A 25,015-nucleotide genomic window follows, 5' to 3' on the forward strand; every position below is an offset into this window, starting at 1 on the left:
GAGTTCTACCAGACCAGGATCCCGACAACAGTTAAACTGTAGGGTCTTGGCTTCATGCATCCCAGCTCCCACCAAATGAGAATATCAGGCGGCGGGGGAAGGGCCGCTTCGCACACAGAAATGCCCCTTTCAGACCCCTGCAAACAAATGCTTCCTTGTTCTAGGAGTCTCTCTGTCCCTTGCTGAAAGAAGCACCCCCTCCAGTCATATAACCAGGAAGACAGAAACCACATCTGAAGTCTCTCAGCCAGCTGCTGCCAGAGTTCTATTCCCAGATAATTGAAAATGCATTTAGATTGTTAGCACAGCCTCTGGATCCATGGCTTTGTTTCGTTTTGTTTTGTTTTAAAGTAAGAGATTCCTGGTGAGCTAAATGGACAGCTGAAAGCCCTACAACATAAAACATTCTCTCTCACATTGTTATTCAGGAAAAAGCACTACTCCTGGTATTATAACTCAATGGTTAGTAAACAGCTCTAGGGACTAAATTATAGTCCATAGAAAGATGAAAGTCACATATTAATTTATCAAAAATATGTAACTAGTTTATCTACATATAACTGAGGAAGAAGGACCCAGTCACAGCATAAAAAGTTCTTCAAACCATGTCATGTATCAGATACAGATCTTTAGGTATTTAAATTTTAATTATGTAATTTCAAATTCAAAGGCGAAATTAAATTCTGACACTGCAAAACCATACCACTTCTCAGCCTGGATGGGAGGGGAGTTTGGGGGGAGAATGGATACATATATATGTATGATGGCTGAGTCCCTTCACTGTTCCCCTGAGACTATCACAACATTGCTTGTTAATCGGCTGTCTGTTGTTGCTGTTCAGTCACTAAGTTGTGTCCAACTCTCTGCAACCCCATAGACTGCAGCACGCTAGCTATTCTGTTCTTCATATCTCCTGGAGTTTGCTCAAATTCACATCCACTGAGTCGGTGATGCTATCTAACCATCTCATCCTATGCCACCCACTTCTGCTATAACCCCATACAAAATAAAAGTGCAAAAAAAAAAAAAACCAAACACCTTGCCACTTCTGTATCTGCTAATTTGGAATTAAAGATCTTTGTAGTATAATGAAAAAGTGAGTTTATTCAGTTTATTAATTGTATAGATTACCTGGGGTATAAACTTTTAAGGACTTTTTAATATAGTACAGGTATACAAAGTGAAAAGTGTTAGTTGCTCAGTCATGTCTAACTCTTTGCAACCCCATGAACTGTAGCCCACCAGGCTCCTCTGTCCATGGAATTCTCCAGGCCAGAATACTGGAGTGGGTAGCCAATCCCTTCTCCAGGGGATCTTCCCGACCCAGGGATCAAACCTGGGTCTCCCACATTGCAGGCATTCTTTACCGTCTGAGCCACCAGGGAAGCCCCAGATATACAAATGGGGCTTCTAAATTGTCAGTTCACAACTCTATGAAAATAGTTTTATCAAATTGCTTTGTCTTCCCCTCCATTTAGTTTGGTGAGATTTCTCAGTGCAGTTGATCCTTGAACGACATGGGGGATCAACCCAAGTATAATTAACCCAAGTATAATTTATAGTTGGCCCTCCATATTTGCAGATTCAGCCAACCATGGATCTAACAGTACTGTAGTATTTACTATTGAAAAATATCCATGGATAAGTGGACAAGTGGACCCGTGCAGTTCAAACCCATGTTGATCAAGGGTCAACCGTATTCAACAGATGTTTAATAGTTTCAAACACTGAAAGGCCAACTAAAGAATACTGAAAGTAATCTAAATCTGAGTTGTCTAAATAACTAATTAAACTGTGGTTAAGGCAGGTCTTCGGAAAAGGAAGCACTGAACACACTTGAAGAGAGGAATTAAAATCTGCATGTTCACTTCCATGAACCAGAGAGCTGCACAGTCAAGTAGATTCAATCAGCAACCTGAGCCCATGTGCTGCTGATGTTGGTATGTGAATTAGAAAAATGCCCTTCTGAGTATTCTTAAATAGCATAAGAACCTACATGATTTGTTCAGCTCAATATGCAAATGATCAGATCTTCAATTACCTAGGAAAAAAGTGCAACTCTTAACCCAGCTAATAAGTCAACTATAATAGGACTGCTGGACTTAAAAAATTCTAAGAAGGACGAGGAGTATTTGGCCAGGAGGTAAAAAAAGTTTCTAAGCGCCTTCTCAAGGCTATGAAATATGAAAGTGGGCATGGGTGTAAATTCAAGGGATCTCATAATATGGTATTCTTGGTGTTTCAGAAAGCAAAGTCCATGTTTATGACATTCTGTGGTGGAATTATTATAAAGTGATTCTGAAGCAGATCAAATAGCAGATTTGTTGTAATTAGGAAGGAAGATCAAAATACAATATTGCTATTCTACATTTATAAATTCATTCTCAATCTTTAAACATCTCATTATTCCAATCACTGTACACACTTTGAAAATAACTTGGTTTTTCTTTCCACAGGTTTTCTTTAGTAAAAAAAACAAAGATTGACAGTCTTAAAACCCAAATTTTAAAATGACGTTGCAGCTTTCAATGGAGTTCTTATCCAGTCTTAAAAGCCCAAGGTTAAAATACTTGAGTGCTAAGACATTTTGCAGAAGGACTACTCGGCCAGGGTGATATTTTTCAACAGCACATACTAACTGTACTACAGGATCCGAGGCTGACTGACTCCAGGGATTTGGACAAACCACAGATACGGAGGGTTGACTGTAAATTATACACCTTTAACCCCTGCACTGTTCAAGGATCAACTGTACATCAAGTACAAAAACATTCCATATCAAAGTGGGTTTTGATTTTCTTTTTTAGAAAGTATTTCAGTGTCTCACCATATTGGAAAAATTTTTAAAAAGCAAAGACATCACTTTGCTGACAAAGGTCCGTAGAGTCAAAGCTATGGTTTTCCAGTAGTCATGTATGAATGTGAGAGCTGGACCATAAAGAAGGCTGATGGCCGAAGAATTGATGCTTTTGAACTGTGGTGTTGGAGAAGACTCTTGAGAGTCTCTTGGACAGCAAGGAGGTCAAACCAGTCAATCCTAAAGGAAATCAACTCTGAATATTCACTGGAAGGACTGATGCTGAAGTTGAAGCTCCAATACTTCGCACCTGATGCGAAGAGCCAACTCATTGGAGAAGACCCTGATGCTGGGAAAGACTGAAGGCAGGAGGAGAAGGGGGTGACAGAGGATGAGAGGGTTGGATGGCATCACCGACTCATGTACTCGTGAGTACTCAAGAGTTTGAGCAAACTCTTGAGAGATAGTGAAGGACAGGGAAGGCTGGCAAGCTGCAGTCCATAAGGTCACAAAGAGTCGGACATGACTGAGTGACTGAACATACACTCAAAAAATATTCTGTAGTCTACTGATCACAAAAAATGTTTAATCAACCCCCTAAGAAAAAAAAGTAAATGCTGACCATCTGTTATTAGCACTAAGTTTTCAAAATTTCATATCCCAAAATCAATTCTGTAATTAGATTGTTGGCTCATATTTATTTCTACCCACCAAAAGCAAAATTTTAAGATATAGCTGCTCAGAAAGTAGTATTTTCTGGAAAGTTCTCTACTCTGATTAAACAAAAAAAAAACCCTCCCCAACTGTTTCTTCTAATGTTCAACCAGACACAGAAAACAAAAATTTCCTGAAAAGAAACTATAAATAGAAGCATTTCAAAATGCTTATACCTATAACATGATCAAGACTATCATGGGACAATGTTTTATTCACATTTTATCCCCTGATATCAACACTTATTCAGGTCTGTACTATAGAAATATTTAAGTGTTCTTTCTCTAAGTCCTTCTTTACTTTTTAAAAATGTGCAGAAAGTTTGACAATACATCTATAATATAAGGGTTCCACAACAATTAGCTTACTTTCAAAAATCTTCACAACTATTGAGTCAATACATTTTTGTTCTTTTAATGTATGTACATTTGCTTCAAAATTCTCTTATCAAAAGGAAGCATGGAGGAACCACAGTAATTTTTATAGAAAAAAGAAGAAATATGAGAGGTAGGGAGTCTCCACCCTCCTAGCATTTTCACAGAATGAAAGAAAAGTCATGCAGGGTCCCTAAGGTGAATGGCTGAAAATAACAGATTTTGCAGCTGATTTCCAATCTGCCTTAGCAGCAGCTTCCCATCAACTAACAGATATATCAAGTGGGCTTTATTTTTATATTCCAAAGCTTTAATTTATTTACTTTCTACATTCTACAGTATTAAGGAAATAAAACATAAAGGTACATTTAGTCAATTATATAACTCCCAACAGAATCAAAAATAATACAACCTAAAAAGAATGCTTTTTGCCTTCTATTTTCTAATTTCTCTACATTGAATACATAAAATTTACAGGATTATGAGTTACTGTTTAACAATTTTTTTAAAAGTAGAACTTTATGGTGACATGTTTCAAATACGTTCCCTTGTTCATTTAACTCAGCATGTATTTCTGAATGCCAACTATACGCCTGCACTGGGACAGACTCTGGTAAAGCACATTTGTGGTCTCAAACAAGGGACAGCTTTTGATGTACTTGATATCAGAAAAGTGAAAGCTAGTGAAGGAAATGACCTGGCCTGGGTAGGAATAAGGCATCTTCCGTAAACTTTCTGGGGTAGAGTTTAGCTGAAGGTGAGAAAACTTTCCAGCAACTAGAGTCGAGCTGCTGCCCCAGTGGTCACGGCTCCCAGGTGGCGCCAGTGGTAAAGAACTGCCTGCCAATGCAGCTTAGACCAAAGATACGTGGGTTCGATCCTTGGGTGGGGAAGACCCCCTGGAGGAGAGCACGGCAACCCACTCCAGTATTCTTGCCTGGAGAATCCCATGGACAGAGGAGCCTGGGGCTACAGTCCATGGGGTCACACACAGTCGGACACGTCTGAAGTGACTCAGCACCGCAGAGGTGGTCCTGACTGGTTTTGCTCAGCAAGATCCTTATCCCAAGAACACAGACCTCACCAGCACTGAGGAGGAGTATGGAGAGACACAGAAGGTTCAAAGTTAATCGCCAGATGAAAAGTCATGGACCAATTTAAAATTATATCACTGGGAGGAAATAAAATCTGAAGAAACAGCATTGCGAATAGATATGTTCACGATGACAAAGAAAGGGTAGGAAAAAACTAGACATCCATTTCCTATTAGAAATGATTTACTTTGATCATCATCCCATCTGTTGAAAAGACTGCAGAGAAAATCAGCTATATCTGACCTTATCAAATATTTATAATCATAATATACTCTGAAATAAAAACAGGATGCATTTTGAAAATGCAAGACATAATGATCCATTTTGATCCCCAAATGTGGCAAAGATGCAGTCTGTCCTCCAACACATCTCCAAGGCCGCAGCTGCAGATCTTTGCAGGCGTCTGGTAAATTCTCTGACACCAGGTGATCTCCCTGGTCACATGATGATAAAATGAAAGACTAACCGTGTCGTTTTGGGTGCAAACCTTAGTTAGACACCTCAAACGTCAGAGCTATTGCTCTTTGACTTTTATTCTCCATGAAGACGTAAGACCAACCATACCAGCCTTTAGTTCCCTAATTATCCTTAATGCATCTTTCCCGTGGTACCACCTTCACTCACTTCAACAAACTCTGGTCACCCATGTGCTGGGCACAGGCACACAGTTCCTGCCCAGAGGGAGCTTACATTCTGATGGTACCGTGGCTTTTCACTTCCAGAAAATGCACATAAACACAGAACTTCAGGCTCCCAATAGCCCATTCACTCAGGGACTCTCTAGAGATCCATAATCAATCCAGTATAAAAAACAACCGAACAAAAAGGAGTCCAGAGCAGGCTCTTCATCCATGAATACCCGTGCGTGACAATTACATGATGACAGAACTTCAGAGCAAACACAGGTATAAATCACAGGGCAGCCCTGGCTTATGACAGGGCAAAGATGGAGCTAAAGCACAGTGGGTCCTGAGAAAAAATATATTAAGACGTCGCATATGCCGTCTGCGAGTCCCAATAGATGTGGCTCTTTATATTCCAACCTGCAGTGAAGCTGCTGGGACTCCAGTTTTCTATCTTAGGTAGAAACAGGAGAAACAACCATTTTTGAAAACATGAACAGAGACTAAAGCAAGCCAGATTTAATTTTTTTTAGGGGTCAGTCCATTCAATGATTCCCTAAACAGAAGAGAAGTCACTCATCATGCTCCTTGTCCCATGAGAAAAAAAGGGAGAAAGGTGCCCACGGGGAGTTATGGGCGGTGTGTGTTTCTGCATGCTGGTTCACATTACCTCTGCGTCGTATCTGACCGCAGCGGAGAACAATGAGAAGGCATTCTCCACGGTGATTCCTCGCTTGATGATATGCTGACAAAGTTTCTTCAGTCTGTTTTCACAGTAAGATGTCGCCAAGTCCAGAAGACCTAAAAGTAAAGTATGGGATGCTTAACGGATATGAAAATAGTTTCCAATCATCTATAAACATATATATTTCATTTTGGTGAAGACAGTTGTAGAGATAAGTCAGCAGGAGCTTCTTAGGGAACAGTACTCTGAATCTTATTAAATAAATTCTATTTTTTAGTTTGTCCTTTCCCCACCTCCCAAGCACACCTTTCCTATACCCCCTTTATAAGGTTTCTTCTATAGTACAAAGGAAGACGAAAAAATCGATTTTTCCCCTAACTGTGTTTCCAAAATGATATGCTCAATTCATCAGCAACTTATACTTCAGGATTAAAAGAGTAAAATAAGATCACAGTCATAAACTGTGTCCATAATTATTAACCCTGATATCTATATAATACTTTCTAAATTTTTTAACTGAAGTATAGTTGATTTACAGTGTTGTGCTAATTTTTGCTGTATAGCAAAGTGACTCAGTTACACACTTAAATATTCTATCATGTTGTTGTTCAGTTGCTCAGTTGTGTCTGACTCTTCATGACCTCATGGACTGCAGCATGCCAGGCTTCCCTGTCCTTTACCATCTCCTGGAGCATATCATGAGACAAATAGATATTCTCTGTGAGGGTCAGGGAAGGTTGGCATGCTGCAGTCCATGGGGTTGTGAACAGTCTGACACGACTTGGCAACTGAACAACATATTCTCTTTTACATTCTTTTCCATTATGGTTTATCCCAGGACATCGAATATGGTTCCCTGTGCTATACAGTAGAACCTTGTTGCTTATCCAATCTGTATATACCAATTTGCATCTACTAACCCCAAATTGGAAGTTTATCTCTCACCCAAATACAATACTATTTCTAAAGGCATTTAAATTGTTCCTAAAAACCACGTAAAAAACCAATAAACCTGAAACCTTTTATCCTTCAATACTATCAGAAAACTAAGATCAGGGCCTCTGGTCCCATCACTTCATGGCAAATAGATGGGGAAACAATGGAAACAGTGACTGACTTTATTTTTGGGGGCTCCAAAATCATGGCAGATGGTGACTGCAGCCATGAAATTAAAAGACATTTGCTCCTTGGAAGAAAAGTTATGACCAACTTAGACAGCATATTAAAAAGCAGAGACATTACTTTGTCAACAAAGGTCCGTCTAGTCAAAGCTATGGTTTTTCCAGTGGTCATGTATGGATGTGAGAGTTGGACTATAAAGAAAGCTGAGTGCAGAAGAACTGATGGTTTTGAACTGTGGTGTTGGAGGAGACTCTTGAGAGTCCTTGGACTGCAAGGAGTTCCAACCGGTCCAACCTAAAAGAAATCAGTCCTGAATATTCACTGGAAAGACTGATGCTTAATCTGAAGCTCCAATACTTTGGCCACCTAACGTGAAGAACTGACTCAATGGAAAAGACCCTGATGCTGGGAAAGATTGAAGGTGGGAGAAGAAGGGGACGACAGAGGATGAGACGGTTGGATGGCATCACCGACTCAATGGACCTGAGTTTGAGTAAACTCCGGGAGTTGGTGATCGACAGGGAGGCCTGGTGTGCTGCAGTCCATGGGGTCACAAAGAATCAGACATGACTGAGCGACTAACTGAACTGAACTATAAGAGTATGGGAAAGTCGCTCAGTTGTGTCCAACTCTTTGCGACCCCATGAACTATACAGTCCATGAAATTCTCCAGGCCAGAATACCCAAGAGGGTAGCCTTTCCGTTCTCCAGAGGATCTTCCCAACCCAGGGATCAAACCCAGGTCTCTCCCGCATTGCTGGCTGATTCTTTACCAGCGGACTCACAATGTGAGCTCAATATTTTTGACCCTGTGTCTTGGCCAGTCCCAACATGGCTGGTACCTATAGCGTCCTCAGGTGGCAGATCCACTGTGTCTGTGTAGAGGTACTGGAGAAAGGCACAGTACACGGGGTAGGAGAACTGGTCTATTTCTATCACCTCCTTCATGTCCTCATTCCAGTAAGACTGGAACATGGATCGAAAGTGCTCACACCTGAAACAGAACAGCAAAACTTACCTACTTAAGTTGATGGAAGCAAGGATAAACAAGTATTACAGGTATGTTTACTCTATTTGAGTAGTACATTCATTCCACGTACAAGAACCAAAACATATTCCACATGCAAGGGTTTTTATATTCACCTTTTATGTACACTCCCTTTCATTTTTTAAGGTATTGCCTATTAAACAATAAGAATTATACATAGCCTCACAGTAACCAGCACTTCAACAAGTACCACTGTTTGCCTCTGACAGACCTCATTCAGATTAAGGTTTTTGCTCACCTGTTTGTTTAAAAGATGTTATACAGAAGGGCATTTCAACAATGAAATTGAAAAGAAACTCAAAAGCAACTGTTCAAACTTTTGACATATATTAATATCACTCAAATGATTCAGTTTTTTTATGTCATCAGCACATTTTTGTAATCAGCACATTCTTAAAATGGTTTTAAAAGTTAACTGGATTATGTTCAAAAGGATTTTTATTCCATTACCGTATATGACAACTTTCCTTCTTTTCTGACTTAGCCTCAAAACAGCCACCATCCCAACTTTGTTCCTTTTCTTTCATCCGCTCCCCTTCTTCTCCTCCCAAGCCTATTACCAATTTATTTGTAAAGCACACTCACTAGGATAGTCACATATTTGAAGAAAAACTAAATAGGTCTTTTTGTATTTACACATACAGATACACTAAATGAGGAACTGATTTCTGAATATTTGATTTTCTTAAAGTATAACATACTTCAAAATTTTTTTTAAAAAATCATCTTTTCAAATCCTTTTTAAAATGAGTTACAGTAGAAAAACACAAAAATATTTTCAATATCCATTCAGAATACTGAAAGAATGGCTCCACTTACAAAGGAAATTACCTTATCTGAGAGGGAAAAAGTTACAGTTGCCTAGGCAAGGGTTAATAGATGAACTCGGTCAGAACACTACGCAGGAAAGGGACTGATGGGCTGACCACAGGTCTTCGGACAGAAACAATTCCCATTCACCTTTCAATAACTATTTTGGTGTAGACACTTACTCCCTTAAAGTAATGAATGACATAGCATTTTAATTCCCTAAAAACATGCTATTTTGTAAATAAATGTTAAACTAAATTTTGAAAAAAGACTTGTAAATGGACAGTTTAACTCTTAATGGTCAGATTTTACGTGCCTCTCTCTTGAATGGCAGGCTCAGTCAGCAATCATCCAGTTATGAATAAATACAAAGTTCCCTTACATTTATACAAAGATCATCTTTAGAGAACATGTCTTCAACTGGGAATTAGATGTCTCTCAGGACCAGAAAGTCCAGTATTCCTAAGTTTTCTGCTTGTGGAAAATGAAGTTTTAATTGCTGATGCTGCTGCTAAGTCGATTCAGTCGTCTCTGACTCTGTGCGACCCCATAGACAGCAGCCCACCAGGCTTCCCCGTCCCTGGGATTCTCCAGGCAAGAACACTGGAGTGCATTGCCGTTTCCTTCTCCAATGCATGAAAGTGAAAAGTGAAAGTGAAGCCGCTCAGTCGTGTCCGACTCTTAGCGACCCCATGGACTGCAGCCTACTAGGATCCTCCATCCATGGGATTTTCCAGGCAAGAGTACTGGAGTGGGGTACCACTGCCTTCTCCGGAAGTTTTAATTAAAAGAAGACATATACACTTTTCACTGATGGGCTTTGTATTTTCTTAAACCTGTATACAATTTTTTTGATGGAAATAATTATGTACGAGCTAATTCATTTAACAAACAATTCAGAAAAATACTTCCACATGTTTTTTCTAAAAGGCACATGAGTGCGCATGCACACACATACACACGCACACACATACACTTTTCAATAATGAGTGGACTGATACTACGTGCAAAATTATTAAGTGTGCTATTTCACTCTACTCCCAAGATTAGTCCTTATTAGTCTCCATTGTGTGGAATAACAAAGAAATGGAGACTGCAAAGAGTAAGGTTACTGATGACTCTAAACTCATGAGAAAATACCTGATTTTCAAAACAGCTTTATGGACATGGATGTATTTCCCATCAATTCGAAACTTTAGATCGGCAGTTTCTGGACTGTCAAATTCTTTCTTCAGTGACTCTGCAACTGTTAGAAAGTCTTCATGCTCTGAAGGAAGCAAGCACATTAACACAGGTGCTCAAGCTTTGAAAGACTTCAGAAAGAGTGACTAGCATGATGGATAATTCCATTAGATTTTTCTTAGAAGAGTTCACACCTTACTCGACAAATCAACTTTCCAGTATTAAAATCAACATCACAGAAATTAAATTAAATTTCACGGGCTAACAGGGAGACAAAAAAAACTCCAGGGACCCTCGTCATCACTGAATGAAGGTACTACAGACACTTGAGGTGGTTTTTGATTCCTCTAGATGAGAAGGTGATTCTCAAAAGCGGGTGATACCTAAATGTCGCCAAGTGTATAAACTATAAGGAAAAAATGCATATTTGGATTCTGTAAAGCAATTATGCTTCAATAAAAAATAAATTAATTTTAAAAAATGTATATTTGGAAAGGCCAAAAACCGGTCTTCCATGCTAAGCTAGACATTAAAAATGTGTATTCTGGGAACTTCCCTGAAGTCCAGTAGTTAGGACTTCACCTTCTAGCTCAGAGGGTGTGTAGTTAGGACTTCATCTTCTAGCTCAGAGGGTGTGGGTCTGATCCCTAGGCGGGAAGCTAAAATCCAAAAAAACCAAAACATAAAACTGAAACACTGTTGTAACAAATTCAATCAAGACTTTAAAAACATGGTCCACATAAAAAAAAATCTTTTTGAAAAGAAAAAGTTATAGATTGTCATTTTACACAAACTCTTCTCTCGGAAGTTTGAGCAGTGTTCTTCTAAGGCTGAGAATTGATCAGTTTTCCTCTACTGAAGCACTTTGGACACCTTTGCTCTGCTTTTAGGGTAGTTTCAAGGAGTTGGTAAATTCAATTCAACGAGTCCTAAGAAACACACTCCTCACTTGAGTGGTCACGCTAGAGTGGTGTTCTTTCCCAGGGTGACCCTTTCCCTTCCGTATCTGGCATCTAAACATCCTTCTTAACCTTAAAAATTAATGCAGCACAAATGATAATCCTTACACACTATCTAAAACACAGCAAATTTACTTAGTAGGAATGTGTACTTAACAGGAGTAGCTTTACAAAACCATGGTCACACTGCCTGATAAAAAGGTGCAAGGACATATAATTCTTACCTATAAGTAGAACTGTGTTATCATGAAGAAAAGCAAAGGTGTGTAAGGAAAAGCATAGTATGTAAGGATTATTATTTGTGCTGCATTAATTTTTAAACTCATGCAACACTTTCTTGTGCTTTACATGTGAAAATAAAGGAAAAGAGGAAGAAGGTGGCTAACGGGGAAACTTAAAAATTCCAGAGACCCTCACTGGCACTGAATGAAGGTACTATTGACGCAGGAGACCCATTTCCAAGTCCGCCAACATGAGGACTTCCCTCAAGACTCGCAGCAGCTGCTGTTACCAGGGCAACTCTTACAGAGGGACAACTGCTAAAAGCTAGGCTGAAACCTAACAACGAGCTTTCCGTGAGCTTTACTATCAGACTCTCCTAAGGAAGTACCATTTGCCTAAGCCCTGTTACTCTAACCTACAGCCTCCCCTCCGACCCTGACAATGCAGAGCTCTCTTGTCTGTGGAGGAAAGGTGGATATTCTCTCAAAAACCTGACCCTGTAATCTGAATCCCCAGTGAATGAAAAGACGAGAAATAACTAAGATGGGCAAAGAGAGCAAGAGTCTAGATTGTTACTCACCCTCCCCACCCAAAACACAGCTTCTTCTCAGTGCCTCAACTCCTGCATCTCGTCCTTGGTTTCTGGCAACTAGTACCACCCTCCAGAGAAGAAATTGTTCTTCAGAGGTACCCATTCATCCTCTGACTTTCTTCCAAGCACTCTGCTGAGATCAGAAACTTCGAGGCAACAAACACTTCTGACGTTTAGAGGGTGGACAGGAAAAGAGGTCACCTGGGAGATATACTTAGTGACTGTACTTTTTCCAAACTTAATAGTAGAAAATGGTAGGACATTTGGTCTGAAAAGAATGTCTTTTCAAGATGAGGATTTTAAGATGCAAGAACCCGAGGGAAGCCTTTCAGGGACCAAACAGGTCCAGGTTAGGCAGGTATATGACTCTGAAGATGTGTACAGGTCTATACATATGTGTGAGTGCAGCCAAGGAGACCCGTCCTATGAACTAAATTTTCTCTAATCATAACATTCACTGCAAACAATCACTGAACTACAGTTAAAGAACCTGGGAAGGTTCCTTTTCTTTAAGTTGAGCAGCAGCTTTCCTTTTCCTAAACATACTCTTGCCCCCATGACCACAGAGACTGGTCACCTGTTGATGGGACAGCCCCAGCCTGAGCTGGCCGTGGATTACAAGACCTTCAGCATCAACTACTGAGCAACCCAAACCCCATGCTGTCACAGCTGTATTAATTTTCAAGCACAGGGTATCGTGACTCACTTTATCCCCTCTGCACTATAAACAGAAGAACAATTTAGAAGAAATACATTGGCTAAAAGGTACAAACAAGAAATAAAAGAGACTAAGATTATCTTGGTAATGGCTACTCAGCTTGATGACAGCTTCACATTTTCATCAACAGGCCCATGAAGGAAGGCAGTATTCAGAAAAGGGACAGACGACGTAACCAAAGATCACCCTGAATTCCACTATCCTTTTATTCTTTTTTAGGCCACACTGTGCGGCAGGTGGGATCTTAGTTCCCTGACTAGGGATTGAACCCGGGCCCCCTGCGGTGGAAGCAGAGTCTTAACTACCAGGGAAGTCCCCCTATCCTTCACAATACCTCTCCTTAACTCTCCTCCAAGGAAAAAAAAAACTGTGAGATTGGTTGAAAGGAAAAAAGGAGGAAAAAAAGGGGAATTAACTCCACAAAGTTAACAAGTTCTTCATTTTTTTAAGTTCACTTTTGCTTCATAGTAAATTATATAATAAATTTAGTATAACAAAAGCACTTAACAATATTTGTACACACTCAAATATCTGTACATGAATGTTCATAACAACAGTATTCACAATAGCCAAAAAGTGGAAACCATCCAAATGTCCATCAACAGATAGATGGCAAACAAACTGTGGTCTATATATACAATACAACACTACTCAGAGTCATAAAAAGAAGTACTGATATGTATTATGTTGCAACCTGGATGGCTCTCAAAAGCACTGGGTAAAAGAAGTCAGACAGAAAAGGTTGTACATGGTAAGATTCCACTTAAGGGAAACATCTAGAACCGGTAAATCCATAGAAACAAAACAAAACAAATGGGTAGTTGCCAGTGGTTGGGGGAAAGAGAGAATGGGGAGTGACTGTGTAATGGGTATAGGGTTTTCTTCTAAGGTGATGAAATGCTTTAGAGCTTGATGTAAATGCTGGCTGCACAACATGGTGAAGGCAGTAAATGCCTCTGAATTGTATACTTTAAAAATAGTTCATTTTTGTATGTGAATTTCACCTCAAACCGAAAACACCGAAGGGGAGGAAATAATAAACTCATATAATATTCCATAGCATTTTAATAAACAGTATCACGCAAATCTAATTTGGGGAAGCGTATTAAAGCTAGAGGAGGATAAAGCTTTCTGAGCCGTCCGGAGCCCGCGACTCCGCGGCCGGGGCCCTCGGCCGGGCGGGCAGCCGGGCGCGCTCACCCGCAGACAGCAGGCGCCACGTGACGGCGGGCGTGGCGAAGCAGGCGAACACGTCGTCGGTGGAGGAGAAGTGCGTGAGGTGCGGCAGGGTCACCGACTGCCCGCGGCACTGGCCCCACATGTACACGTGGCCGCCCTGCGTCTTGGCGGCCGACGTGTGCGCCGAGTGGCAGGCCGCGATCTCTATCACCCTGGAGAGTTTTAAGAAAAACGCACGTTACGTTTTCTTCACAGAGGCCCAAGCGCACCACACACGGCAAATAAAAGTTCTGTGCTCCGAACACCTCAAAGAGCCCAAGATCCAGGTCATATGGACAAAACCCACAGGTTGGAGCAACAGCTCCGGGTTACGCTCATCCTGGGTGGCCCCCTTCTCACCGGTTAGGACGGGTAATAAATATTGTTGAGGAAAACCTGGGAAAACCGACTAGCAACCAACCTAAATGAGTAAAGCAGCCACTGAAAAAAATGTCCTGGCAGTTCTGGGGGCTTAACCAGTAGCAAAAAATACTGTATTCAATAAACCATTTCCCTACAAATACAACTTTCTCTCTTACCCCCAGTCGGGGCTCAGAAGGCTCATTAGGCTGATTAAGCGGTGGTCCAGGGGTCATGGGCTCTGACTATCCCAATGCAAACGGACATCAAGCCAAACTTACTACATTTCTCTGCATGCTTCCTAGGTGGCATCCCAGAATTAGAAGTCAACATCCTAAAGCTTAGTGCGCAAGACCTCACAATATGGCTCAAAACATTAAGCATCTATTCTAGTAACACACATTAAGTCTAATCAATATTTAAACAGATAATGGCCTTTCAAGGGCAGATTTTATTTATTTAAAAGTTTAGTTGGCTCAAAGGGAAAATAATATGCTTTACATTTCAACATGGTGACAGACCCTACTAGGAAGTCCACAAGCAATACACCAAAATGCATGAATGCCTATCAGTGGTTATTTCGGGTGGTCATCTGAGAAAGCTGCATGAGAATCATGTCAACTTCACGTTCACTCTGGTAAAACAGCACTTTTGTTCACAATGAGAATGTTAATGAACGAAAGAGCTACAAAGCCAAACACCAGCACTCCAGCGCACACAGGCCCAAGTCCCCATGCACACACAATCCCAAGACACAGTACCGCCAAGTTACCTTTCTTTCTCCACCATGACGAGTGCTGGGCTTAGCAGGTTATGTTTATTGCCAGTTCCCAGCTGCCCATACGTGTTAGCTCCCCAGGCATAGAGCAAGCCCTCATCGGTTAGTGCTAGAGTATGTGCATAGCCGCAGACAATCTGCAAGTAAATTTACATGGTTACCATCAACAGGAGAACAGGAAGGGCAGGGGAAACATCTACTTAAAGATTACAGCCAGCTCCTGCAGAATGCCAATTCATCATCAGGTGTGGACTGACATTCTCTGGAACATTAAAAAAGCATTAGAAAAGCCTATACCTGAGACTACTGGATTTTTTTCCAGTAGCTTTTCGAATTATCAAGACCAATGTGCCAGCACCATGGTCTTGCTTCTCATCATGGGAATTTAGGGAGGATATAATATTAAATGTGGCAGATGAAGGCACGGGGTACTGTTCAAAAAGTCTTATTAAAGAGTAAATCTCTGGGACTTCCCTATTGGTTCAATGATTAGGACTCCGTGCTTCTATTCAGGAGGAACAAGTTCAATCCCTGGTCCTGGAACTAAATTCCCACAGATATTCCAAGTCAGAGCAGGGAAGATAGCCGGGGAGCAGCGGCCAGGAGCCCGCCACACACACCTGGTTCACACACACACTGTGCAGAGCCGCCACTCTCACAGGGGTCAGCTGGTTGCCGTTGTTTCCCAGGCCGAGCTGACCGTTGCCGTTGTAGCCCCAACCATACACCTGAGAGAAAGGGGGAGACGAGAGTTTTAAGACTGCTGGTAAGAGGAAAGAGATAAAAATGAAATCCGTCTAAACAAATGAGAGATTTCTTTCATTTCCAACACTCATATTCTACTGAATGAGGTCCCACAACTGATCTCCAAACAGAAGATGTTTCAGGCTTGGGGATGACAGAATCTGCAGCTTCTACTCCAGAGCTTACTAGCTGGACAGCCTTGGGTGAGTCATTAATTCTTGCTTGCTACAAGAGGAACCTGAGGCTCATTAACAACTATTAATCACCTACTGTATTTCAGGATTTTTTGAAAAGTACTAGGAATTAAGTCTTTGGAAGCAGTTGAACAGGGGAGATGGACATACGCAATTTTTTTGCAGCCAGACGGCAAGTGCTGGGGTAGAGATATAATCAAGGCACTACAGGCAGAGAGGAGAAAGAACTTAGCCATAGGAAGAAAGTTAAGGAAAGATATTTTCAGAGAGCAGAAATCTGAGCACGGTAGATGCTCAGATCTGGCTGAAGGGTAGATGGGGATGAAGGTATCCCAGGGAGAGGCAGGTTCAGGAGACAAGCAGGTGGGCTGGCTGGACCCACCTTGGGTGGTGGTAGGGAAAAGACAAGAAGGAAAAGTAAGGGCCAAGGGATGAAGTGCCCAAACACAGACCAAGGAACGTGAAACGCATCCATGGATCTGCCACTGAAATATTCCAAAGCAGAGATTAACATGATTAAAGTTGTATTCTGGAGCGATCTTGCAGGCAGCAACATGAAGGATGACTGTGGTGAGCAAGACCAGAGGCAGGACGACCTCAAATACATAAACTCATCTCCCATTGGCAGATAGGGGAGCTCTGATGGGGGCCCAGTGAAGGCAGTGACGGCAGGACCACAGAGAGGGGACAGAGGAAAGAGGTGAGAGGAGGAGACACAGGAGAATGTGGGGACCCCTCAGACACCTGCAGCAAGATGGGTCATCACGCAAAGAAGCAGAGCTGGGCACAGGTCTGACAGCGAGTGTTGAAGGCTGAGAACAGCCAGCATGGGACAGGGTGAAGTACTGGCCAGGAACAGACAGAAGGCCTGGCTCAGATCAGAAACACCAGGTGTGGGTGGCAACACACCCAAGGGCAACGCAGGGCAAACGGGTGTGGGTGAGGGCCTTCCACGTCTGTGTGACAAGGGGTAAAGGGGACAAGGAGTTCAGGGTGCTAGCTAGAGATGGTTAAAAGACTTCAGTGTCAGAAGTCTAACAGGTTTGAACCTTCTGGGGAGAAATTTGGCAAGAGCTATCAAAAAATTTAATGGTATCTTCCCTGACCCAGAAACCCTATTTCTGGAAAATTATTCTATAGAAATACTTGTATGTGTATACAAAGATATACACACACAGAAACAGTAACAGAGAAAATCAGTGCAACAGTGTTTTTAATAGCCAAATATGAAAAAAAAAAAAAAAGGTGAAATGCCCATCAGAAGAGTTCTGGATATGAGTCTTGGAAAACGCACATCCATACAAAGAAAATTAAGCAACTGTTATATTGGAAGCAACTATAAATGGTCTGCCAATAGATTCAGGTAAAACATCTATGTTGTTAAGCAGAAAAGGTACAGACTGAAAGAGAAAAGCAGTAGGTAATTATACTCACCCGTATATAACTATTTATACAGAAAGGTCCAAAAAGATATACATCAAACCATTAAAAAACTGAGGGAAAGGTATTCACTTTTTATTTCACGTGTCTTATTTGTTTTCCTTTGTTGAAATAATCACATAATAATAATTTTTAAATTAAATTTACTTTTAAAAATAAAAAGTGTTTCAAAAAAGAAAAAAAATAAGATAAAGATGTGGAAAATACTGGGATGAAGGATGTTAGATGACTATCCCAAGGAATTCAGAAGTCATCCAGCATAGTATCAGGCTTGATTCAGAAAGTCAGTTAATAGAGCTGAGTATTCAGTAAACTCTACAGCACCTTCACACCCCGATGCAGGATGCCATGCATTCACATTCAAAGAAGTATCTTGAAGTAATGTTTGTGCACTGGGACATGTACAAGTGGTAACAGGTCCATTTAAGTAGAAGCTGCAGCCAGAATAATTGTACAGAAATAACCATCAACTCAAAGGTGACCATGGTCGAGGATTACTGAAAGGTGGGTTTTTTTTAAGAGTAGCTAATAACCATCGGGATGAAAAATTCTGCATTTGCAAGTTGCTTCTTCCTGGGGGCAAGCATTGCAGATATAGGCAGACACAGAGCCTTCATGCCCATTAGCATCAGTGCTTATAAACACCATCAACTAACTTTAAAGAGCACACAGGGCCTCTCACCTTCTGAGATGGCCCACACTCTGTCTTCAGAGTGTTTCTCTAAGGGCTGGTCTCATCTTCTAGACAGGCTGTATTCTGTCTATAGAATGTATATCTCTCTAAATAAACCAGCTTTCACTTGAAAAAAAAAAAAGAGTCCTCTTTCATAAGAAGAAAGAGGTAACATTAAATTCTTTCATCTACTACATTAAATCACAAACAAATGCCTGTAAGCATCGGGCTATGTGGATCTGGCAAAAACACATTCGAACTTCTACTTGCAGATAAACCTTGGAACTTAAAAATTCATAATGAGAAAAAAAAAAATTCATAATGAGGAGCAAACAGCCTGTGATTACACCTCTATCAGTTAACTATCCATGGAGCTATCAAATCAGAGCACTCTTCCTTCCATGATCTAAGCCCAAACCTCATAAAGAAAAGGACAGGAGAAAGGTGGGTACAGAGACGACTCACCTCACCATTGTCCAGAACAGCCATGGATGAGGTCTGACCACAGGCGATGCCAACTACCCTCTTAATATGCAAACAGTTTGTCACTTTCCGAGGAGTTGGTTGATTTGCGGTGGACCCTGACCCCACCTGGCCACAGTTGTTATAGCCCCAAGCAAATACCTACACAACAGAAAGAGAAAAAGAGAAAGAAAGAAGAGTAAGGGTCAAAATTCTCACACATAATAATCATCATTAAACAAAAATAAACCCACTGAATGAGTCCTTACAGTGTGCTAATGGTCCTAAGTGCTTCACACACAGGAACCCATCTAATCCTCACAGTAAGCCTGTAAGATGACCCTGGGGTAGGTATTAACACTATTATCATCCCCATTTTATACATGTAAATGGGAACACAGAGGGGTTAAGGGACTTTCTTGATACTCCACAGCCAGTAAATGTGACTTACTGCTAACATGAACCCAGGCAGTCTAGCGGTGCTCTCCACACTGCTATATAGCCACTATAATGTTAGTAGTTCCTTATGGTTTTTAAATCTGGCATCCAAAGGAAATGAGGATGTGCCACGTAAGCATCAGTGATATGAAAAAAATCAGCCTAACTCTTTGGGTACAGTCTTTTTTTTTCCCCATGGAAGTCCTTCAAAACAATACTTACTTTCCTCTATCTCATCAATCACCAGTGGGAGATACTATATACCCTTCCTGATGACACAAGCCCACCATCAATACAATTATTAATCACAGTTCCACTTCCTAACACAGTCAGGCTCATAAGTATTAAGGAGATGCTTGTCCCTACAGGAATGACATGGGGTTGTTAAGAAATTCTTTTTTTTTTTTTTTAATTATTTTTAACTGTAGGACTAATGCTTTAGAATGTTGAGTTGTTCTCGATAATGTTTTCTGAGTCCTCATTTGCTGTCATCTCCAAGCAGCTCCCCTCCTCAACTACATCCTGTTTACTTCTGGCCTGTGATCAGCCATAGCCTGAAAACCATATTTCCAATGGAGAGAGACACAAATGGATCTCTAAGCTAAAGATGAAAAACAAAATGAAAATACCTTCAAGTTAATTATTAACTGAGCTTGTCAAACAAGAGTGTGGCCAAAGAGAAGAGTCAGCCAAGGGCAGATGCTGGCAGCAGAAGAGATAATTTCCTCCATCACTAGGAAGATCTGTGAGGACCCCTCTCACTCCTCTCACTGGCCTGTGGCAAGTGGTCCTCACACATCCTGAGTTCTGGCTTCCACGAGTCTCTGTTCTCTTTCCTCTGTCAGCATTTTCTACCTAAGATCACATGTCTGAGGCTGCCCATGTACTGTCTTGAAACTCACGGCTGATGTCTTAAAAAGTATATATGGAAAAAAAAAAAAGTATATATGGTATAGGTTCATTTCACAGGCACAAAAAGAAATAACCCTGAAAGTAATTACTTCCTGTTAAGTGGATTCACAGGAACAGCTAGTGTAAATATTTATATTTACCAATTACCCAGAGTAGCATATGCTTAAGGTTACAATAAACCAGGAATGCAGGCTGCACAATTAGCAAGTTCTAATTTCAACCGTCATTCTTCTGCACTTCTTTTCAAATAGCCCAAGTTCTCTTCCAATGCAGTTGCCTTTTGTTTTTAAAAAAAGGGGACTGGGGTTCCACTGACCAAGAAACAGACTGGGAGCAGTGGATTCCGTGCACCAGGGCTGTGTGCGAGGCCTGGCTCCAGCACATTCCAGCCACGAAAGCTTTATCTCACCGCTGCTCTGGTTTCCTCAGCTGTAACCTGCCCCACTGAGTGAAATCACTCTAACGCCTCTGAAGGACTAAACAGGGACCAACAGGATCTGACTTTTATTTCGGAAGACACAGTGGGCAGAGAAGTTATACTGCACAGTTTAGACCAACGTAAAAGCTATGGGATAGGGACTGCCCTGGTGGGCCAGTGGGGAAGACTCTGCGCTCCCAGTGCAGGGGGCCTGAGTTTGATCCCTGGTCAGGGAACCAGATCCCACATCCCACAGCTGAAGTTCTCGCATGCTGCAACCAAGATCCGGCACAGCCAAATAACTAAATAAATATTTAAAAAAAGGATAAAAGCTATGAAACAGAAGAGACCATGGCAACGGTCCAGGAGATGGCAAAGCCCGACCTAAGGTGATGGAAGGGGAACGAAATGGCACAAAAGACTAGAAGATAGAACCAACGGGATGAGTAACATTTAAGATATGCATGGAACTTGGTGGGGGAGGGCAGGAAATCAGGCTGTACAGAACCTACTGGAATGTTGGTAGTGATGCTACGACATCACTACATTTACTGAAAAACAAGAATAGACCTGGGGGGGTGGGTAGAGGTCATTAAAAAACGACAGTACAGAACACTGTCATACACATCTAATTTGTAATCCAAGCAAAAGCAAGAGACTCAACTGCCTTAAGAATTCAGTCTACTATCTTCAAAAGAGTGCTCCAGATCACACAACGCAGGCTGTGTTAGAGAAGGAGCTTGTTCTCACAGTGGTTTTAGCTATGCACCCAGGGCAGCTATGTTCACACCATATTCAAGTCAAGTACAAATATGGTCTTTTTTTTAAAAAAAAAAAAAAAAGGAAGGCACTTTCACATGGCCAAAGGTAGAAATGATCCAAATGTTCATCAATAGACAAATGGATAAACAAAACAGATAAACAATGAAACACTGTCAGCCTTAAAAAGGGATGAAAATCCGCCACGTGCTGCCACATGGATGAACCTTGAGGACATTAAGTGAAATAAGGTGGTCACAGTGGACAAGTACTCTGTGATTTCACTCACAGGAAGTACCTAGAGGGGTCAAATTCTTAGAAAGCAGAATGGGGGTTGCCAGGGGCTGGGACTAAAAGAAAGAAGAGAGTTAATGTTTAATGGGCACAGAGGTCAGTTCTGCAAGATGAACTGTGCTGTGGATGGATGGTGGTGATGGTTGCAAAACAACGTGAATGTACTTAATGTCACTGAACTGAGCACTTAAAAATGGTTAAGATGGTAACTTTTATGTGTCTTTTGTGTGTATTAGTTGCTCAGTCGTGTCCAACTTTCTGCAACCCCATGGACTGTAGCTCATCAGGCTCCTCTGTCTATGGATTCTCCAGGCAAGGATACTGGAATGGGTTGCCATTTCCTTCTCCAGAGGATCTTCCCAATCCAGGGGTTGAACCCAGGTCTCCTGCATTGCAGGCAGATTCTTTAACGTTTGAGCTACAGGGAAATAAGCAAGGGACTTCCCTTCCACTCCAGTGGTTGAGACTTCCCACCTCCATTATAGGGAGCATGAGTTTGATCCCCAGTCAGGGAACTAAGATCTTCCATACCTTGGGGAATGGCCCCCCTCAAGAAATAGAAAATAGATAAATAAAAGTAAAAACAAAGCATAAGAGCAGGGCACTTACCTCTCCATCAGCTGCCAGAGCCATTGAATGATGCGAGCCACAAGCTACTTCAACCACTTGCTTGATCAAGAGGTTGGTGCAGACCTGGATGGGTGCCAGGCCTTGGTTGGTTGTCCCATTCCCAAGCTGGCTGTAGCCATTGTGGCCCCAGGCATACACGACTCCATCTACACAAGGGGGGCCACACACACACAATCAGCTCAGAGAAGAGACAGCTGACCCGGAACTTTCCTCCCAGGCTCTGTACAACTCGTGTTCCAACCTTTACTTCTTTTAGTGACGTTGTGATTTGTAAGAAATATATATTTGGTCATCCAGATTACAAAAATACATTGCTCTTGTATATATGGTCATCATCCACAGTCCCTGGCTCACAGCTCCCAAAACCAGAGGAATCTCCTTACAGCTGACAATGATGAGGGCATCTTTTGATAATAAGAACATTATCTCCTGGCATCTCTATTGCCAGGAGAACCAACCACAAGGTAAGTGGGTTGGAGGGGAGAAGGCTGGAGGCTGAATCAACTGCCAATGCCAATGGCTTAGCCGTCATGACTACATAAGGAAGCCTCCATAAGAACCTCAGGGGACAGTTTTCTGGCCTTTTCAGAGTGTTTTCATATCGGAGAACAAGAACACTTACACATGCCACTGTGTAGGGCACCAAGCCTTACAAGGATGAAGGCTCCTTTATTCGGACTGTTGATTCATATCCTTTTATAATAATCAGTCATCTAATGAGTAAATCAGTTTTCTGGAGTTCCTTGAGTCATTCCAGCAAATTAATCCAATCCAAAGCACAAGCTCCCTGGTGGTCCAGTGGTTAGGAATCTGCAGTGGTTAGGATTCCACTGCAGGGGGTCTGAGTTTGATCCCTGGGTCGGGGACTAAGATCCCACATGCCACATGGAACAGTGAAAAAAAACAAAAACAAAAACACACAAAGCCCAAGGAGAGGTGGAGAGAACCTGGGATTTGTAGCCAGTTAATCAGAAGCACAGGTAACAGCCTGGGCTGGAGACCAGCATCTCCAGTGGAGGGTGGTGTCATGGGACTGAGCCTCTTACCTGTGCGATCTGATTCTATCTCTGAGTAGACAGCATCAGAATTGTGTGCAATTCCTGGACACTCTGATAATATCCAAGCATTACTTCTTGGTGTGGGAGTGCCTACACACACACACACACACACAGATTGGGTCTAGGAATTACCACACACACACACACACACACACAGAGATTGGGTCTAGGAATTACCTAACACTTTCTGTCTCTCTCTCTCTCTCTCTGTCTCACACACACACTGCAACCAAGAACTCTCTATTTAGTTGATGTCAGGAATGGGATTTGCAAAACAGTCTGCAAATGGCTCACAGACATTTGTTTTTTGAAGACAAAGAGATTAAAGAACAAAGAATGAGGAAACTTTGACTCCGGGATAGCTACCTAGTCACCCTGGTACGAAACTGCAGCAGTGCTGTGATCAGATACCAAAGGTCAAAGTTACCAATGCAATTTAGAAATGGGAGTAGAGCCAACTCCTAAGGAACTGGCTCAACAGATACATAAGGAAATGCAAAATAAGCACGCTAAATGAACAATTTCCTGCTTATTTCATATATAACAGCTGAAATGCAAATAAAAGTAAGTGCTGGGTGGGGCCCTTGATGTTGATTCAAGCTCAGATTTGCGTCAATCTGTACTTCAGCCATTTGCCTCAAAGCTGCCGAGAAAATTATGCAGGAGCAACGGAAAGTACCTCTAATACCTCTGAGTCTACTGAGAAAATAGTTAACGTGGGGAAGGGGAGACCAAGAAACAACCAAAAGCAGAGGGTATGGTGTGCAGGAACTGGCTCATTCTGAGGGCTGATGTCACCGGCTTCCTGAGGAGCCTTTACTGACACGGGCTGTGCGTGTAACTGACATGAGGGGTGTGTCTGTGGTTTTCAAGGCTGCGGGCTGGAAGAGCAGGTGTGCGTTGAGGCAGGACCCACCGCTCTCTACTGAGCCGTCACACATGGCTGTGCATGACCCAGGAGGTTATTCCTAAGGAGACTGCCAGGGTGGTGGACTGGATAAAAGCCACGGTAGTGTGTTTATCCTGAGAAGACGGAATTCCCAACTCCCCCTATTAATGGCAAATGGAACATCCCAGATGAAGCAGCTGAGATGCAAACCATGTGGGACTGGCTTTATGATACCTGGGGTATTCACCTCTGAATACAAAATCAAATAGTTTGAGAAGCCTTATCCAATATGCTATCTCAACTTCGTCATATGGATCTTACCGAGAACATGAAAGGAATTATGAAAATGGAGAAAGACAAAGGGGGAGCAAGGGACCCAACCCGGCAGAATAAAAGTCTTCAATTACCGAGTGGGATCAATAAAAGGGATGTTAATGGAACTGAAGCCAAGGGATGACTATGGCACTGTCACAGTCTGCTGGACCAAAGGGACCCCGTGTTGGTCTCTAACTCTGAAGGGCCCCAAACAAGTCGACTCTATTTATCCCAGTTTTAAAGGCATTTAAAAAGCTAGAAGGGCTTCCCTGGTGGCTCAGACGGTAAAGAATCTGCCTTTAATACAGGAGACACCTGTATTCAATCCCAATGGGTTCAATCCCTGGGTTGGGAAGATCCCCTGGAGAAGGGAACGGCAACCCACTCCAGTATTCTTGCTGGACAATCCCATGGACAGAGGAGCCTGGTGGGCTACAGTCCATGGGGTCACAAAAAGTCAGACACAACTGAGCAACTTTTCACTTTCAAAAAG

The 25,015-nt window shown here is 41.9% G+C and overlaps 1 protein-coding gene across 4 annotated transcripts in view; it reads right to left on the minus strand.

Moving 5' to 3' along the window:
• The window catches only part of RCBTB1 (RCC1 and BTB domain containing protein 1), a 51,824-nt gene that overhangs the window by 3,204 nt on the left and 23,605 nt on the right, over window positions 1-25,015 (minus strand). For all 4 annotated transcript variants that reach the window (XM_043892135.1, XM_043892134.1, XM_043892131.1 and 1 more), the window contains exons 5-12: window positions 22,240-22,406; window positions 18,813-18,971; window positions 15,917-16,024; window positions 15,291-15,433; window positions 14,141-14,331; window positions 10,408-10,534; window positions 8,252-8,403; window positions 6,273-6,403 (exon numbers count right to left, since the gene is read on the minus strand). In XM_043892135.1, the coding sequence (XP_043748070.1) occupies window positions 6,273-6,403; window positions 8,252-8,403; window positions 10,408-10,534; window positions 14,141-14,331; window positions 15,291-15,433; window positions 15,917-16,024; window positions 18,813-18,971; window positions 22,240-22,406 (1,178 nt within the window). The remainder of the gene's footprint in view (window positions 1-6,272; window positions 6,404-8,251; window positions 8,404-10,407; window positions 10,535-14,140; window positions 14,332-15,290; window positions 15,434-15,916; window positions 16,025-18,812; window positions 18,972-22,239; window positions 22,407-25,015) is intronic.

Source organism: Cervus elaphus, chromosome 30, assembly GCF_910594005.1.
Source record: "Cervus elaphus chromosome 30, mCerEla1.1, whole genome shotgun sequence".
Lineage (NCBI taxonomy): Eukaryota > Metazoa > Chordata > Mammalia > Artiodactyla > Cervidae > Cervus > Cervus elaphus.